Below are 17487 nucleotides of genomic sequence, written 5' to 3'. Positions count from 1 at the left end.
GTCTCATAATACGCTCGTTGACCGGTGTTACCTCAATCATCATGGGAGTCAGCATATTGGACACAGTTACAGCAACTCCTTGGGCATGGTAACCATCAGAGTAACCAGACCAATTATAGGTGTAACCACCCACCATGATCTCACCACTATCCAGTCTCCGAACCTCATAGAGTGCTGGAATACCGCCGTTCAAATGCTGGAGCTCAGATGATTACAGAGACAGGTGATCATCCTCTCTTCGCGATAGGACTTCTAGGGCACCCACCCGAAGGGACCGCCTCAGATTAACCCAAGAAGACCGCAGTCTGGTGGAAGTCACCTGAGCACCACTCCGCCACACACTACTGCAATATGACCCAGGAAGTTTACCCAGTGCTTTTCCTGCTATCAAAGAATGAAGGTCCCAAAGGCTTTGGCCCAATTCCGTTATCCAGTGAGCTGCCCAGCGAAGGGCAGCAGCACAGGAGGCACTCCCACAGAGTGGGTTTTCAGTTTTCTTTGCGTTAAATGGGTTTTGTGAAATGAAGTGTTTTACAGTGGCCGGAATGCAAATGCTGCCGCCAACCTCCTAAAAAACAAGTAACCCAAATGCAGGACGACATCTGTACATCAAACAATATCACTATATTGCAATGAAGCGTACCTCACGAGGTACGACGTAAATGCAATTCATTGTTTTGCTCTGATGTTTTGGATGACACGACCTGGTTGCATTCAGCAAAAATAAAATTTTTCACTCTCCAATAAAAAAAAAATGTTGCTTTTTCTTCCTCCAATAAAAGACACATGAATAGTGGAGCAACGACTATTATTATACACGTCGCGAACAGCACGAAATTCTTCATCACACTTGTGCTCGTGCTTAATATTGTGCAGTATCTTTGAAGCCCACACTACGAAAATACGATACATATTGTTGCGGTTCTCGGAACCTCATGTATACAACAGATGTGTCCCAAGACAGTTATTCCGTTTTTATACGTGTAGATAGTCCCCTTCCTTTTGTTTAGCGGGCCAACAAGGGAGTGCATTGCGATGACCTAATATTGCTTAAATCATTTTCTTCTTCATTTCATCCCTACTCTTCTTCTTTTATGATTATTCCTGAGGTAAATGAGCCAAGTGTGCCTTCACTGTAAGGTGGGGCCACGTGGAGGCCAGCGCGTGCAGCGCTGAGTCGTGTGGCGTGCTTGTTGGTGCGGGATTATTGACTGAGCTTCCGATGGTCTGGGGAGAATTGCCGATTGCATTAAAAAGGCATGCGAATAAATCTCTTAAGAGGCTGCACGAATGGTGTTTTTCACGGCACGGGAAACACAGCCAGCACGACACCCACGCTGCACGAAATGCGTACGGAGGCCGACAAAGACGACTCCACGCCATGTTGGGCAGGATACGAGTGTGCGGGTAGAAGCGGCTTGTTTCTTTTCGGCCTCGGTGTCCGGCACATATTGGTGTTCGCCCCGCATGCACGCTAGCGGAGTCATGTGAACGCGGGCGCTGGACACGTGCATAATGGCGGAGCCGCGTGCACTGTATGGAATGTGCTCGAAAGCAGACACGTGCACGGATTTGTCCATGATAGTGTACCTTCGGTCCTCGCTGGCAGCAGTGGAATCTCCACGGTTAGTGAACGTCTTCTCTTCTCTACGGTCAGCGAAGCTGCGATCGAGTCAGGGAATGTACAGTGCGGGCCACATTGGCGCGCGCGGAACAAGGGCGTTGATCGACGCTGGTCGAATGCCCGAGCGGGTATGCGGGACCCTCGACCGATCACCCAGGGGGTTTTGCAGGATGATTCATGTGCCAATTTCGGTGTGGGCAATTCATCTCATCTTGTGGAGTCGGAGCGAAGTATGTCCGCTGTTTGAGATGGCCTTGCCGGAAACGAAGGGAGGCGGTTTCCGGCCCAAGTTAGCGGGCCACGTGAGGGGTCAGGGCTAATCGGAGCGCCCAATTCAGGTGGTGACGTTTCGATTCTGGGTAGCCCCTCCCCCCACGCGGCAGGTCCTATAAAGGCCGGATCAGTCCCTCCACCTTTCTCTTGCCTCGTCTCGTCGACACCGCCACGACCCGCCTCTGCTCCACATCTCCGCCTCCTCGATGATGACCCCACCTGCCTTCCTGGTCCCGCCTACTACTCCAGCCTCACACTCTGGACTCCACCCCTTCTCGACTCAAGCTCCTCCTTTACGGTGCCCAATTCCTGGTTCAAAACTCCCTCTTCATCGGGTTTTCTGTGTCTGTGTGCGTGTGCGTGTGCGCGCTGGCACCTGTCTGCATAAGTAAGACTGCAGAAGATTGTTATCATTATTATTATTGTTATTATTTTCGCATTAAGTCTGCTCTGTCTCCTTTTGTAAGTTGCCTGTTTATTGTCGCACCACACGCTTCTTTCTATCCCTGCATAACACACCCCAATGAATCTTCAATGTGCCACATATCTTTCCTCGCCCACTGTTAATAAATCATGAGGAATGTTCCCAGCTCATCTTTGTATTTTCTTCCATTGATCCAGCATGGTCCTAATCCTCGCTTAGCCGGGACTTTATTCCCAACGATCCATTCCTTTTAGCCGGTACATCTTAGGCAGTGTCGCTCGGCTGCATCCGATCCGGTAAAGTGATCCAGTCCGGTAGAGTGATCCGGTTCGGACATGGCGTACCGAGGGCATGTTACCCGGTAATTAAACCACGTGATTAATTAGGTAACCCAATTAACCCATAGACGGGAGGACCCTAGGTCACGCAGTTGAGTTATTGGCATCCAGGGTCGGTTAAGTGACCCGCCGCATCACGGAATTATCCGTGTGCGACGGCCTTCAATTCCGGGGTGTCAGGTGGGAACTGACGTAGCTTCCCCCACCGAGTGGTCTTCTCACCCGACCCCCCGGCCCGCAACAATATGAAAGGATGAGGTGGTCTATCATCCCACACAGGTAGGACCTTGGAAGATCAAAAATTCTGCCATATTTGCAAACATGATACTGTTACGAATCTGGCAGCCATGAGCACACAACAGCCAGAGTCCTTATAGATCAGTTATATCGGTAAGTATGTGTTTCTAGTTAGGGTCCCGTTCCTTGTCAAATGGGAATTAAGTGTCGTGCGCTGCGCAGTTATTTTATAGTTAGGATTTTACGTCCCAACCAACGACCCCCAACAACTCTCTGCTTTCGGCATTGTCCGCGCTCTTTGCTTGCCAGCAAGCGAGCGCGTGTGTGGGCGGAGTTTAACATGGGCATGGCGTCCCTCTTTGGCCAATCGGCAAGGAGCTGGCATCTCACCCGCCCCGTCCCCCACACAACAGCATCGCCATTGCGCACGTGGTCGGAGGTGAGGAGGGAGGCGGAGCTACAAACGCCTCCGATCGGGACTCCACCCAGAAGGGTGGGAGTTGCCCCACCTACCGTGGGCCTGTCCTATGGGAGACGGCTTGGGAATCACGCGATGGGTCCAACCAATCAGGAGGCGAGTGGCCAGGAGAAGAAGCCCCTCCCTCCTAAAGAGGAAGAGTGTGGTTGTCGGGACCAGTGTTGAGAGACAGAGATCATGGCGTTTGTCAAGCAGCCGGTCAACGTGTGTGAGACATTTCTTGTGGGAAAGGACATTGCAATTCAGACATTTCCAACCTGGCATCCAAAGCCAGTGAGTAGTTGTCGACAAGAGCGCTTCTGTCTGGGTCTGCGGCAGACTGCATGCCGCGCATCGGAGGTGTCTCGTCTGGTGCATGACAGCGAGCGGTCGACCATCTCATTAAGGGAGGCAACCTCGTCTCGCCTCCTCTGGGTTTGGCTCCCCTGGTCTGTGCTTTTGGCGACTGGAGCTCCAGGAAGGTGTGGATGTCGAGCCGTGCGAACGCGGCCAGGGAGCCAGCACATTCTCTCCCCTCAGCTCGTCTTCCCTCCAAGCTGAAAGGGACAATAAAAGACCCGACGGGGTCCATTTCTTTGGGTGTGTGTCTGAGTGTGGGCCCGTCCCGAAGTAGAATTGTTAAGTGCTTTTGTTGTACATTATTTGCATTGCTGAGTCGGATAACTCTGCCCTTAGGTGCTCCCCTCATTCCCCAATTATTGTTGTAAATAAATTCCCCTCTTGTTGAATGGACCAGCTCGTCCTTGTCCTTTCTACCATTGGTTTTCCACGGTGCGTATTGGGGGTGAGGAAGAACGCCGTTGCCGTAGTTGTAAATTTGGACCGACGGGCCTTGATAACCATCCACTAGGGTTACGCACGGTTCGAGCATGGTAACGGCTCGTTTCGCTCGAGGCCTGCCGAGGGTGTGAATTCCCCGGTAAGCTTTGCCGCATGGATACTTAGGTATATTGAAGTTGGTAATTAACCCTACTCCAGCCGGTCTAATTATTGGCGATTCATGGTCCTGTAAGGGACCCATACCTTCGGATTTATCCGAGGGTCACGACCTAAATTCTGGTGTGTTCGGTGGAGCCGACTCTACTGCTCCCTCTAGTGGTCGTGCTCGTCACCGATACCCGGCCCCACAACAATAGAAGGGTGTTTTGTCTTCGTAAATAATTCAATGACAAACTTGAATGCCACACGGTAGAGCATATACCTCTGCCAGGCTGAGCCATTTACATTTTGCATCCCACTGATAGGACAGATCTGCATCCAAATTTCCACAAAAATCTAATCAATTCGTCCTAGTCACACACCCAACCTGTCCACCAAGGTTCGTCCGAATCAGTCTAACTTTTTGAGATATCCTGCTCACAGACAGGCAAACAGACAGGGGTGAAAGCATAACCTCCATCCACCTTTGGTGGCAAGGTAATGAAGTGGTCTGAATCTAGCCGCAGTGTGAGGAAATTCCTTTGTGCTAATGCCCTGCATTTATCCTCGGGTGATTAACACAATCACCTGACATTCACCAGCAAAACAATCATATACCAGCATGAGTACCAAGTCGTTTACAAGTGCAAGTCAAACGCATCAACAACATTTCCTGTGTTTTAAGTTTCAGTGCATGAACCTAAGGGACACTGTTGGGACAAGTCGCAGCAACAGGTGAATCCGAGGGCACTGATATGAAAAATAAAATATCAGAAAAACACCAAATTAACTTTTTTAGCCAGTAGAGAAGCAGACAACTCCACTATCAATATCTGACTCACTCTGACCTGAGGGCCAAAAATCCTCGAGCTATATCGTGACAAACTTGGAGGTGACACCAACCATTTCAGAATATCACGGGTGCAAATTTGCTCAGGGAATACAACATGCTCGACTCAGCACCAAATAAAGGGTGACATTTGGGCAAACACGGCTATTCATGGGAGAGAACCACGTGATATATAATCAAATGTGGGGCAAACTCGAGGGCCACTCTTGGGACAAGTTCCAGCGACAGGTGACTGAGGGCAACCGATATGAAAAATATAAATGGGGGGGGGGTTTAAAAAAAAAGCACAAAATTAAGAAAAAAAATTACTTACACAAAGAAAAATAATTAATTGATTTTTGCAAAGCACGATGCTTTTATTTAAATTAAATAAATAAAAATCAGCATTGAGAAATTTACAATTTTTATTAATCAATTGCTTTAAGAGATTGCACTACAATCGAATAATTATCGGTGATGAGATGCCTTTTGTTTTCAACGTGCAAGTCTTGTGGAAGAGCTGTCACACAAGTCCCACACACATGCAGCATGCAGACTACACAGGAATCGACTTCAGACAAACACAGCCGGTGACCTTGGGGGAAGTGACCGAACTTTCCGGGGCGCTCTGGGTATCGGCAACGCCATATTGTGGTGTCTATCAGTCAGCAAAGCAATTAAAACATCCTCGCCTCGTCAATGGGATTCTAACCCATGGGGTTTGTCTGTGCTCTATTCTCTAAATGCTGAGTGTCGAGTGAGGAAGCAGTACGTACCATTTCAACTCTTTAGTCTGACTGTCAGTTCGGAATGGAACTGTCAACCTCCAAGACTCGGAGTCTATGAGAGCCTTGTTTGCCATGTCGGCTTGAAAAATAATGCAAACAAAACATGGTTTCCCTTCCCGCCTCCCCCAACCACAAACCCTCTTCTCCCTCATTTGTTCATGAGGTTAATCATATGATTTTATGGAAATTTCCATTTAAATTTCGGACAAAATTGCTTCATACACCTCGATCGATAGCAAATAATTCCAATAAAATCAATCAAATAGATAGTCATATGATGTGGAGCCAAATTTATCAACAAGAATATCAATCAATCAAATATGGTACAATCACTTTTTTTATTTATTGAGAAGTAAAATCTCAAACCGCTTTTTGCATGGAACGATCGAGTTGTAGCCAAATGTGGGGAATTTATTGATTGCATTGTATTTTGGTTTTTCTACCGTGCAGCGCAAGGAAATGGTAACGGCCGATAATTAAGCTCAAAAGAGGCGAGGATTGATTTGATTTCAAGTTCAATCAATCCCAGAAGGAAAATCGAAGCAAGAAGAGGAAATCTGCCCAGGAACACACAGGCTTGCCTGCTCTTCAAGAATGCTTCACGATACATTAACAACGTCCACAAGCCAATTCAGATTGCACTGTCAATGTCAGCATGTTTAGAGAACGAGTCCACATTCGCATCCGGGCTAAGCGACACCAGGATTTCAAATCCACACAAACAAAGGGCGTTCAAGTGGTTCGCAGAGTGAAATGCTCACAATCGTCCAAGATGCACCAATATTTATTTATCAACATGTTAGCATATATAACTAGAACTACGTTGACGATGGCACACCATCGCATATTCCCGCGTGCACTGCTTTGTCCCATTAACGCTAGCTGAAATTTTATCTTGCAAAATGGATTGACTATTCTTTTCTATTTGATGTGCTTTATGACCAAAGACTTACTATGTTTACTAAATCAGAAGTCATTGCAAGCATGTCAACATTTTATGAAACATTAATTTAACACTGTCCAGCAATATAGAACTGTGCATCAATTTAATCATAGGAATGAACTGTGTATAATATTAATTATAATTATTCATAATCAATTAGATAAATACAGTAAAACCTGTGACTATTTTTCACTCATGGGGGCCACATAAGTAAGTTCTTTATAAAATAATTTACCATGTACAATGGTAAATACACTTAAAAAAAAGGCTATAAGACAAATTTTTTTTTAAATCGACCCCCATGACCCCAACCCCTCTGGCCCGGCCCCCAGGGGTCATATCAAAAATCCGAAAGTGGTGTGCACTTCTATATATATATATATATGTATGTATATATATATATATATATATATATATATATATATATATATATATATATATATATATATATATATATATATATATATATATATATATATATTGTTGTGGTTACCAAATTCGCAAACCACCATTCAGGTCCCTTAGGTGAGGTATCTCGGTAAGTGCATGTGTAGTTAGGCCCAAACCCGTTGTCTAGTGGGAATACATGTCATTTATACGTGCTGCGACTCTTCAGGATAGCCGTTTTTCTTTTACTATCTTTATTTTGGACCAATCGCCACCATCACAACCACAACAACCACCACCAACCACAACGCCGCTTCACCACAACCGCCATGACCTTTACCGTCACAACTCGCCACCATCGCATCACCGTCATCTCGCACCACTCATGGGCACCGATGCTGGACTCGTGTAGGGCGCACGTTGAACAGCGTGTACAAAATCACGGATTTTGTGCTTCAAAAACGGATCAAAAACGACACACGCCCACTTTTTGCCGTCCAATCGGTGAGCGAGGGGCGATTTGGCCCCGCCTCCAGAACGATCGATATATGCAAATTTGTGGATCAAAAAGCCTTCACGCCCACTTTTTCTCGGGCCAATGGGGAGCGAGGTGAAAGGTCAAAGGGAGGGGGTCAAAGGCGAAGTTACGGGGGGATAAAAGGACGGTGTTCGTCAGTCAGAAGAGAGTCGCAAACGAGAACGAGAAAGAGTCAGCAGGACGAGAGAGAGTCGCAAACGAGAACGAGAGGGAGTCGAGAAGGAGTCGGAACGGAGGGGACGAGTGTGGAAGACTGGAGCCCGAAGCCTGCAGTGGCTGGAGAAGCTGAAGAGAGTCGGACGAGGGGGTGCTCGCGTCGGTGCCAGGAGCTGCACGCCCGAGGGAGGCCGGCAGCGCGACCTGGCCGAGGTGGAGACGCACACCAGGGATAATAAAGATCCTCTATACCCCGAGCATCAGCAACCCCCTCCTGTTTCCCCCCGCGCTGAGATAGTGCGACCAAGGGGGCCCCGTTCCCACCCCCTGCCAGGCACTGTCCACGAGGCCCGCGGGTTGCGGGGCCATCGCCGCTCCGCGTCTCATCACCAGACGGGTAGGCCCGACCCGGTCTCGGCCTCAGGCCGCCTCATTCTTGAGGGTATTTCTTTTCCTTGGTTTTGGGTATGTGTTGTCGGCGCCGTCTGTGAAGTAGAATTGTATAAGTGTTGCCGTGTGCTCGGTAGTCGGTATTAGCTCTGCACTGTGTTTTCACTTTTATGTTTGCTTTTTGTGTAAATGGAATTGTGTTTTCTTTTTTTGTGTGCATTTGGTGGAATTGTATTTGTGTGCTTTCCGTTCGTCGCGAATAAATGTGCTTTATTGTTGAACTGTTCTCCCGCTTCGCTTCGTCTTTTCCCCCATTGAACCCTCATCTTGCTTCACGTAAAGGGTTGGTAGTGGGCTGAATACGCCCGATAATTAATCGAACCGTCGAGGTCGACGATAACACCGCTCGGTTATTCTGATAGTACGGAACGGGTCGCTTAAGTGGCCCGTGTCCGAAGTCGACCTGCGGCGAGGTGCGATCGCCCGGTCTACCCTCCGCGTGGGTACTTAGGTAGGTCGAATTTGGCGAGCAACCCTATCCCACGCGGGGGCTGATTGGCTCGATCGCGGTGTGACCGAAAGGTCCACCCGTGACTGGTTCCCGGCCGGCCTGCCACGTGTGCGTTTCAGGGGAGGTGCCATGGGGGGCACTCCCCGGTGTTAGGGAGCTGGTAGGCTCGGAGGCAGTGTAGTGCCCGGGGGTGCCATAGCGGGAGATTCGGCAGAGGGTCGTGCCTGCCGGAGGGAGCCACGTGTCCCAGCCAGGAGACCGTGTGAGGGCACGGAGAGAAAATTGGGGGGCGAGGCCCGAAATTGTAAGGACACCAACACAGGCGACGGGAATCTGGGTTGTTAGAACCAATAGTTTAAGCGAGAGGCGCTTGTTGAAAGCCCCGGGGTAGTTTAACAGTTAAATGGTTAGGGTAGATTAGGAGATGTACCCCTCCGCACCATCCATCCCCTCGCTGTCGTTGTGGGCCGCTGGACCTACTTGGTGTTAAGATCGCCGAACTCTGGGGAGGCCATTCTGAGGCTTGAGTTGGGCCTCGGCACAGGACGCTAGCTCTCCCTTGTTCCCCTCTGGGAAGGGAACGTAGGGGTTGGGAGTAGGCTAGGTGACAGGATAGGTTAGCCGAACAAGGACGATAAAGGGGGTTAGGGGACGATTTATAGAGGGGAAGTAAACATAAAAGTAAAAATAAAAAAAAAATAAGTTGGGGCTAAATTGGGGTTTGACAAATTAAGGGAGTGGGTATGTACAGTGACAGGCAAAGGCGATAGGTGGGAGGGAGACAGGTAGGTAGGTCCGAGCCCGCCTTCCAAGTGGCCAGCACCACCGCACCCCCTCCACCAACCTCCACTGAACGGCAAAGGTTGGCCAGCTTCATCGGCTGGCTGTTTTTTTCTGCAAGGCCTGTGCCGGCCAACTTCATCGGCAGCTGTTATTTTGCTGCAAGGTCTGTGCCGGCTGGATCGTCTGCAGCTGCTGTGCTGCAAGGCCTGTGCCGGCCCACTTCATCTGCCGGCTGGCTGTTTTTCTTCAAGGCCTGTGCCGGCCAGTTCATCTGCCGGCTGTGTTTGCCTGCAGCGGCCTTCTTCTGCGGGCTGTGTTTGCCTGCTGCCTTTGCCATGCCATGCCCACTGCCCACGTTCACCAGCCCCGTTCAATTTTTGCTTTGCCCCCCCTGTTCGTTTCCATGTGCGCCAGGATCAAGGCAACAGTTTGCAAGCTGCGAGAACTGCCCTGTTGGCAGCTACAACACGGGCCTGCAGTGGCGGCCCGTGCACCGTGTTTGTGTCCATGCATCCATTCGTTGTGCTCATTGCGTGTGCCACTTGAGCTGGCACGGAGACTGCGTTTGTGCAGCCCATGCACCGTTGTGGTTCACTGCGTTCAGTTCAAAAGGGAAGGCCTTGGACTGCGTGTGAGCAGCCAGCCACGTTCCCTGTCACCTGCATTGTTTGAGCCAGAGACTGCATGTGGGCAGCCTGGCTCCCTGCTAACTGCTTTCTTTTGCAGAGTTCAATGATCCTGGGCCATGGTTTAGTGTAAAATTTGTAAGTTAAGGTTAAGATGTACTGTAAATATGAGTGCGCCCCCGGCATGTCTGTCTAGCGCCGGCAATTTTATTTAAGTCGTCCGTGTGAGTGAGTTTGTTTAGGTAGTTACGCAGCCCTCAGGTTATTTATTTTGGGGACACGAATACCATGAATGTCGCACTCAGGGATCCGTAGGTAAAATGTACTAGGGAAAACTACACATGATGGCACACGAAAATTTGTGACTCGGGACGAGTCTGTAAAAAGGGAGGGGGTAGTGTTGTGGTTACCAAATTCGCAAACCACCATTCAGGTCCCTTAGGTGAGGTATCTCGGTAAGTGCATGTGTAGTTAGGCCCAAACCCGTTGTCTAGTGGGAATACATGTCATTTTATACGTGCTGCGACTCTTCAGGATAGCCGTTTTTCTTTTACTATCTTTATTTTGGACCAATCGCCACCATCACAACCACAACAACAACCACCAACCACAACGCCGCTTCACCACAACCCCCAAGACCTTTACCGACACAACTCGCCTCCATCGCATCACACCGTCATCTCGCGCCACTCATGGGCACCGATGCTGGACTCGTGTAGGGCGCACGTTGAACAGCGTGTACAAAATCACGGATTTTGTGCTTCAAAAACGGATCAAAAACGACACACGCCCACTTTTTGCCGTCCAATCGGTGAGCGAGGGGCGATTTGGCCCGCCTCCAGAACGATCGATATATGCAAATTTGTGGATCAAAAGCCTTCACGCCCACTTTTTCTCGGGCCAATGGGGAGGCGAGGTGAAAGGTCAAGGGAGGGTCAAAGGCGAAGTTACGGGGGGATAAAAGGACGGTGTTCGTCAGTCAGAAGAGAGTCGCAAACGAGAACGAGAAAGAGTCAGCAGGACGAGAGAGAGTCGCAAACGAGAACGAGAGGGAGTCGAGAACGAGAAGGAGTCGGAACGGAGGGGACGAGTGTGGAAGACTGGAGCCCGAAGCCTGCAGTGGCTGGAGAAGCTGAAGAGAGTCGGACGAGGGGGTGCTTGCGTCGGTGCCAGGAGCTGCACGCCCGAGGGAGGCCGGCAGCGCGACCTGGCCGAGGTGGAGACGCACACCAGGGATAATAAAGATCCTCTATACCCCGAGCATCAGCAACCCCCTCCTGTTTCCCCCCGCGCTGAGATAGTGCGACCAAGGGGGCCCCGTTCCCATCCCCTGCCAGGCACTGTCCACGAGGCCCGCGGGTTGCGGGGCCATCGCCGCTCCGCGTCTCATCACCAGACGGGTAGGCCCGACCCGGTCTCGGCCTCAGGCCGCCTCATTCTTGAGGGTATTTCTTTTCCTTGGTTTTGGGTATGTGTTGTCGGCGCCGTCTGTGAAGTAGAATTGTATAAGTGTTGCCGTGTGCTCGGTAGTCGGTATTAGCTCTGCACTGTGTTTTCACTTTTATGTTTGCTTTTTGTGTAAATGGAATTGTGTTTTCTTTTTTTTGTGTGCATTTGGTGGAATTGTATTTGTGTGCTTTCCGTTCGTCGCGAATAAATGTGCTTTATTGTTGAACTGTTCTCCCGCTTCGCTTCGTCTTTTCCCCCATTGAACCCTCATCTTGCTTCACGTAAAGGGTTGGTAGTGGGCTGAATACGCCCGATAATTAATCGAACCGTCGAGGTCGACGATAACACCGCTCGGTTATTCTGATAGTACGGAACGGGTCGCTTAAGTGGCCCGTGTCCGAAGTCGACCTGCGGCGAGGTGCGATCGCCCGGTCTACCCTCCGCGTGGGTACTTAGGTAGGTCGAATTTGGCGAGCAACCCTATCCCACGCGGGGGCTGATTGGCTCGATCGCGGTGTGACCGAAAGGTCCACCCGTGACTGGTTCCCGGCGTTAGTCCGAGAGGGTCACGACTGGATTGTCCGTCCGGTGGGCGACGTGCCGCGATTCGAGTTACGTGGCCGTCCGCACGCCGGCGGGCGCGAAATCCGCAACAATATATATATATATATATATATATATATATATATATATATATATATACATATATATATACATACATATATATATATATATATATATATATATATATATATATATATATATACATATTATATACATACATATATATATATATATATACATACATATATACATATTATATACATACATATATACATATTATATACATACATATATACATATTATATACATACATATATACATATATACATATTATATATATATATATATATATATATATATATATATGATGTCCCAAAGTTTCAAGTTCCTATTTCAAACGGTGTAGGAGGAGTAACAGGGTAAGACAGATGGACGTATGGACGGCGGAGACAATCACAATATTCCCGCTTTTCTTCGAAAGCACGGGAATAATTAGGAGGAACATGTGTAAATATATATATATATATATATATATATATATATATATATATATATATATATATATATATATATATATATATATATATATATATATATTAATCATGCACATGCCTCATTAAATTATTTTTGTACATCTTGGAATATAATGGTTATCTCATTCATACAACTTTTTGAACGGGCCTCGTAATCAAATTCAGAAGCCAATGCACGAGTGGTGAACTCACCAGCCATTGGACACACGAGCATGCAGTGTTATTCCAGCATGAGACAAATGGGCATTTAAACACAGCAGCATCAGCTCACAAGAAAGCAGTGATCTTCGGATCATATATTATCAGTCACAATGGCCACAACCATCATGAGCACGGGTTTAAAGGCTTTTCCACCCACTTCTTCTTGGATTCGTTTTCTTCTTCTTGGCGTAGAGAACTTCTTTGCAACACGCTTCACTTTGCCAGACGGTAAAGGGACTGTTCTTGGCAATTCTGTGGTCTAGAAGTTGTAATGCATTCACGACGACACCAAAGTCAAAAATACAACAAATTGTGATTGTGTGCCGCCATGTGCAAAACAGATCACCAAGTGAAAACTTTGGCAGGACAGGCTGAGGCAGCAAACCACATTCACAAAGGCACCATTGCATGCACCATGCCATTACAAAATCCTCAAGCTGTGCATCGTAACCAAGAGAATGGCTTTCAAATGACACGGATCTACCAAATAGCTTCTGGTTTTGGGGGTTTTTTTTCTTCTTTTTAACTAATCAACGTCGATGAACTCAAAACCACTTCTATCATCGATTTATTTCATCACAAGTCTTAAGCCATTAATGACTCAATTTGACAGAATCCAAAACTACAAAGAAAGAAAGAAAGAAAAAAGATAAAGGGTAATAAAAATAAATTAAAAAGAAAGATAAAGGCAAGGCACAGGTGAATCAAGTTCATTTCTTGGGGGGGGGGGGAGAAAATATTGAAACCAACATGTCGAAGAAATATTTAACCGAACGCAGCAGCGATTAAACATCAAGTTTTGCTGTCTGCATTGTATAGCATGTGTTGGGAACATTGTTATCAATTCACCATCATGTCAAAGCTCCACATGAAGTTAAGGCAGCTGGAGAGGGAGGAGCACGTGATGTAATCACACAGTCTTGATAAATAAAAATGTGCAAGCTCCGACCACAGTGGTTTCATACAAGCCACGCCTACCTTCCTCCGACTTGTCGAACCCGCCCGCGGAGCCTCCGTTCGACGACCACAGCCGTCCCTGGACTGGTATCTCCTGCAACGGTCTCCATCCTGCAGAGACACGATCAACATACCTGTCATCAACACCTGTGTTTGTGCAGTCTTGCCTTACCACTAATGACCCGTGAAGCACAACGACAACTCCGCATGATGCGTCCTCACTCCGACACACAACTAAGCCAAGAAACCAATGAAAGCTCATTTTGGATCACGATTCACAAATTAACCCCACCTCTCCACCCCACATGTTTTCTACCTGCCACCCTCCCCCTTCCCACCCAAAACTGAGGAACCACGTGTATGACTCAGTGAAACACCCGTGTCGAGGTGTGTGGAATGGCGGCGTTTGTTACAAAGAAGTATTTTTATTTAAAGTTAAACACGTTTACATTCCTTCAGAAATGCAATTCGGTTACGCATTGGTCTCGTGCACTGAGAGCACGGCTTTTGATGCTTGGTCCAAGATGGGTAATCGGCCATATTTTAAACTTTATCAGAACGAGTTATCCATCATCAAATGAGGCTGGTATGGGAAGAGGGTGGGGGGGGGGGTGGGGAGAGTGGTGATACACACTGATCGGGCTTCTCAGATCAAATTATTTCAGTAAAATGTCATTAAAAACAATTCCTAAACAGTCTCCAGGTCTTTTCCTCCAGTATGAACTGCTTGCCCGATCTGACTGGGGACAGCACTATGTATTCCAAAATGGGATGTTGCATTTGTTCAGCGTTCAGAGGAATGCCAACATCCGAAACCAGTTGATCGATTGATGCATTTCAGGTGAACATCCACAAGCTCCAAAGACGTCAGTACGTAAGATTAGGTACGACTCCTGCTCATACACGGCAGCTGCGTACTGCCCTGGGTAATAATTCCATGCTGGAATGAGGGTCCCTGCCGGAGGTGACAATACTCAAGTGTTCAGGTCAGGTCAGGTATGGGAGCATGTGCTGGAGCAGCGAATCTTCTTACCAACTTTGTGCAGAGTCTTCATGCCTCATCTTCTAATATTGTTGCTCTCTTCCACAAATTCCTATACGGCCTTTTATATCTTCCATTTTGGAAGTGCTCAATGGTCGATTATCTATTTTCTGTCTCCGTGTCAAGACATGACATTTTTCTATCAAGACAGTTTCCAAGTCATCCAGGCCATCATTTTCTCCAAAACTCTGTTGCCAATCACTCGGGGGGCACTCAATCACCTCACTTAAAAAACTTGTGTGGGTTTCCGTTCACCATATCCATTTGATACGTACCCCCTTGCTCACAAGGTGGCTTCCAAAAGAAAAGTTATCCACATTAGTCGATCATGGCAGATACAACCATACAACTAAAAAGAGAGGACATAAAATCACGGCTAAGAAAATGCCATTATTATTAATGTAAACTGCGTTATATTTGCTGCGCACATGCCCGGTTAAGAGAGGGTGAGCTCAACAATGCAGTCAGCAATGATATCCAGCAAAAATATCCAGCCATAATAAAATCATGTGATGTTAAAGAGAAGTTGGTTGGTTGTATATTAGCCCTTATAAAACGATGAGATGAAGGGTTATGGTGAAAACGTTTGCATTAGAAAGTTTGTATTTGTTAAATTTATAGCACCTAGAGAATAGGTACATGGCGGATTGGATAGCTCAGAAGTTAAGCACTCCACTGAGCTGCGTAGTCTGGGTTCAATTTCAAATCTTAATATAAACTGTCACCCAGGTATTTCACAAACAGACATTTCCATCGACGAATGCACTGTGATACTTCGGAGCAATATCAACCTGGATATCTCATTAGCTCGCATTTCAAGGTAGAGTTTATATATCCTGCGGGGTCTTTTCACAAAAAGGCAAGTTGTCAACACCCCGAAACAAATTCCTGCCAATAATGCTGCTGGGAAAACCAACGGCAAACCACATAGTCAGTCAGATAACAGCTGACTACAAGATAACCCTTGCCTCAAGATTGGTTTGGAAGCAACAATGCTCTGGAAAGAGGAATATGGATTCATTATTACCGAGTTCTACAAAAAGACTCACGCCATAATAGTGCCTATAGAAAGTCTACATCCCCTTTCAAAATGTTCACCTTTTGTTGCATTACAGCCTGGAATTAAATTACATTAAATCAGACTTTTTCCACATCATAACCCACATCTTCCAAGTGAAAAACATATTCCACAAATTTCAGAAGATTAATTAAAAATACAAAACTAGAATATCTTGGTTGGCTAAGTGTCCAGTGGACACTGTCCACCCACCTGAGTTAATACTTGGTGGAAGGACATTTGACAGCAATTACAGCTGTTGTGAGTCCGTTGGGATAGGTCTCTACCAACTTTGCACACCTTGATTGGGCAATATTTGCCCATTCTTCTGTACAAAACTGTTCAAGCTCAGTCAAGTTGCATGGGGAGCGTTGATGGACAGCAATCTTGTCAAACAGCAATCTTCGATTGGATTTACATCAGGGCTCTGACTGGGCCACTCAAGGACATTAATCTATTTGTTCCTTAGCCACTCCAATGTCGCTTTGGCTGTGTGCTTCGGGTCGTTGTCATGCAGAAAGGTGAACTTCCATCCCAATTTCAGCTTTCTTGCAGAGGGCGGCAGGTTTACCTCTCGGATTTTTCTGTATTTTGTTCCATTTCCCCTTCTATCCTGACAAGTGCCCCAGTCCCTGCTGATGAGAAACATCCTCATAACATGATGCTGCCACCACAATGTTTCACAGTAGGGATGGTGTTCTTTGGGTGATGTGCTGTGTTGGGTTTGCGCAAAACATAACATTTTGCATTTACATCAAAAAGTTCCATCTTGGTTTCGTCAAACCACAAAACTTTTTTCCACATGGCTTTAGAATATCCAGCGTTGGTTTTTTTTGCATACCTCAAACGGGACTCATGGCTTCCTTCCTTCTTGCTACCCTAATGTACAGGCCAGACTTGTGGAGTGCTTGGGATATTGTTATCACATGCACACAGTGACCAGCCTTTGCCATAAAGACATGTAGCTCTTCAAAAGTTGCCATTGGCCTCTTGGTGGATTCTCTGATCAGTCTCCTCCTTACTTGGACATTCAGTTTGGAGGGACAGCCTGATCTAGGCAAGGTCTTGTCTGTACAATATGTACAATACACCTTCCACTTCTTAATGATTGTCTTGACTGTGCTCGAAGGGATATTCAAGGCCTTTGAAATATTTTTATACCCATTCCCTGATCTGTGCCTTTCCACAACTTTATCCCAGAGGTGTTTTGAAAGCTCCTTGGTGCTCATGGTTGAATCTTTGTTGTGAAATGCACTACCCAGGAGAGGAAACGTACAGAAACAGCTGATTTTAACCTGAAATAATCAGAATCACTGCAATTTAACACGGGTGGAGGCCAATTAACTTGATGTGTGATTTTGAAGGTGATTGGTTACAACTGAGCTAATTTACAATTGCTTTATAAGGGGGGGTAGACACTTATCAAATCAAGATATTCTAG

General features: G+C 47.1%; 2 protein-coding genes across 19 annotated transcripts in view; both read right to left on the bottom strand.

The window, feature by feature from the left end:
- The window catches only part of LOC147028200 (uncharacterized), a 34242-nt gene extending 28259 nt beyond the window's left edge, over positions 1-5983 (bottom strand). Inside the window, exon 1 of the mRNA XM_085880250.1 lies at positions 5898-5983. Within this exon, the coding sequence (XP_085736376.1) occupies positions 5898-5983 (86 nt within the window). The remainder of the gene's footprint in view (positions 1-5897) is intronic.
- The window catches only part of LOC147028199 (histone-lysine N-methyltransferase 2C-like), a 275536-nt gene that overhangs the window by 232030 nt on the left and 26019 nt on the right, over positions 1-17487 (bottom strand). For all 18 annotated transcript variants that reach the window (XM_085878349.1, XM_085878353.1, XM_085878348.1 and 15 more), the window contains one exon: positions 13969-14058. In XM_085878349.1, coding sequence (XP_085734475.1) covers positions 13969-14057 — 89 coding nt within the window. In that variant the 5' untranslated portion in view covers position 14058. The remainder of the gene's footprint in view (positions 1-13968; positions 14059-17487) is intronic.

The sequence above is a fragment of the Eptatretus burgeri genome, chromosome 4 (assembly GCF_056783735.1).
Source record: "Eptatretus burgeri isolate ZD-2024b chromosome 4, Ebu_testis_v1, whole genome shotgun sequence".
NCBI lineage: Eukaryota > Metazoa > Chordata > Myxini > Myxiniformes > Myxinidae > Eptatretus > Eptatretus burgeri.
Note: the sequence above shows the minus strand (reverse complement) of the source record. Positions and strands in the feature narration are given on the sequence as shown.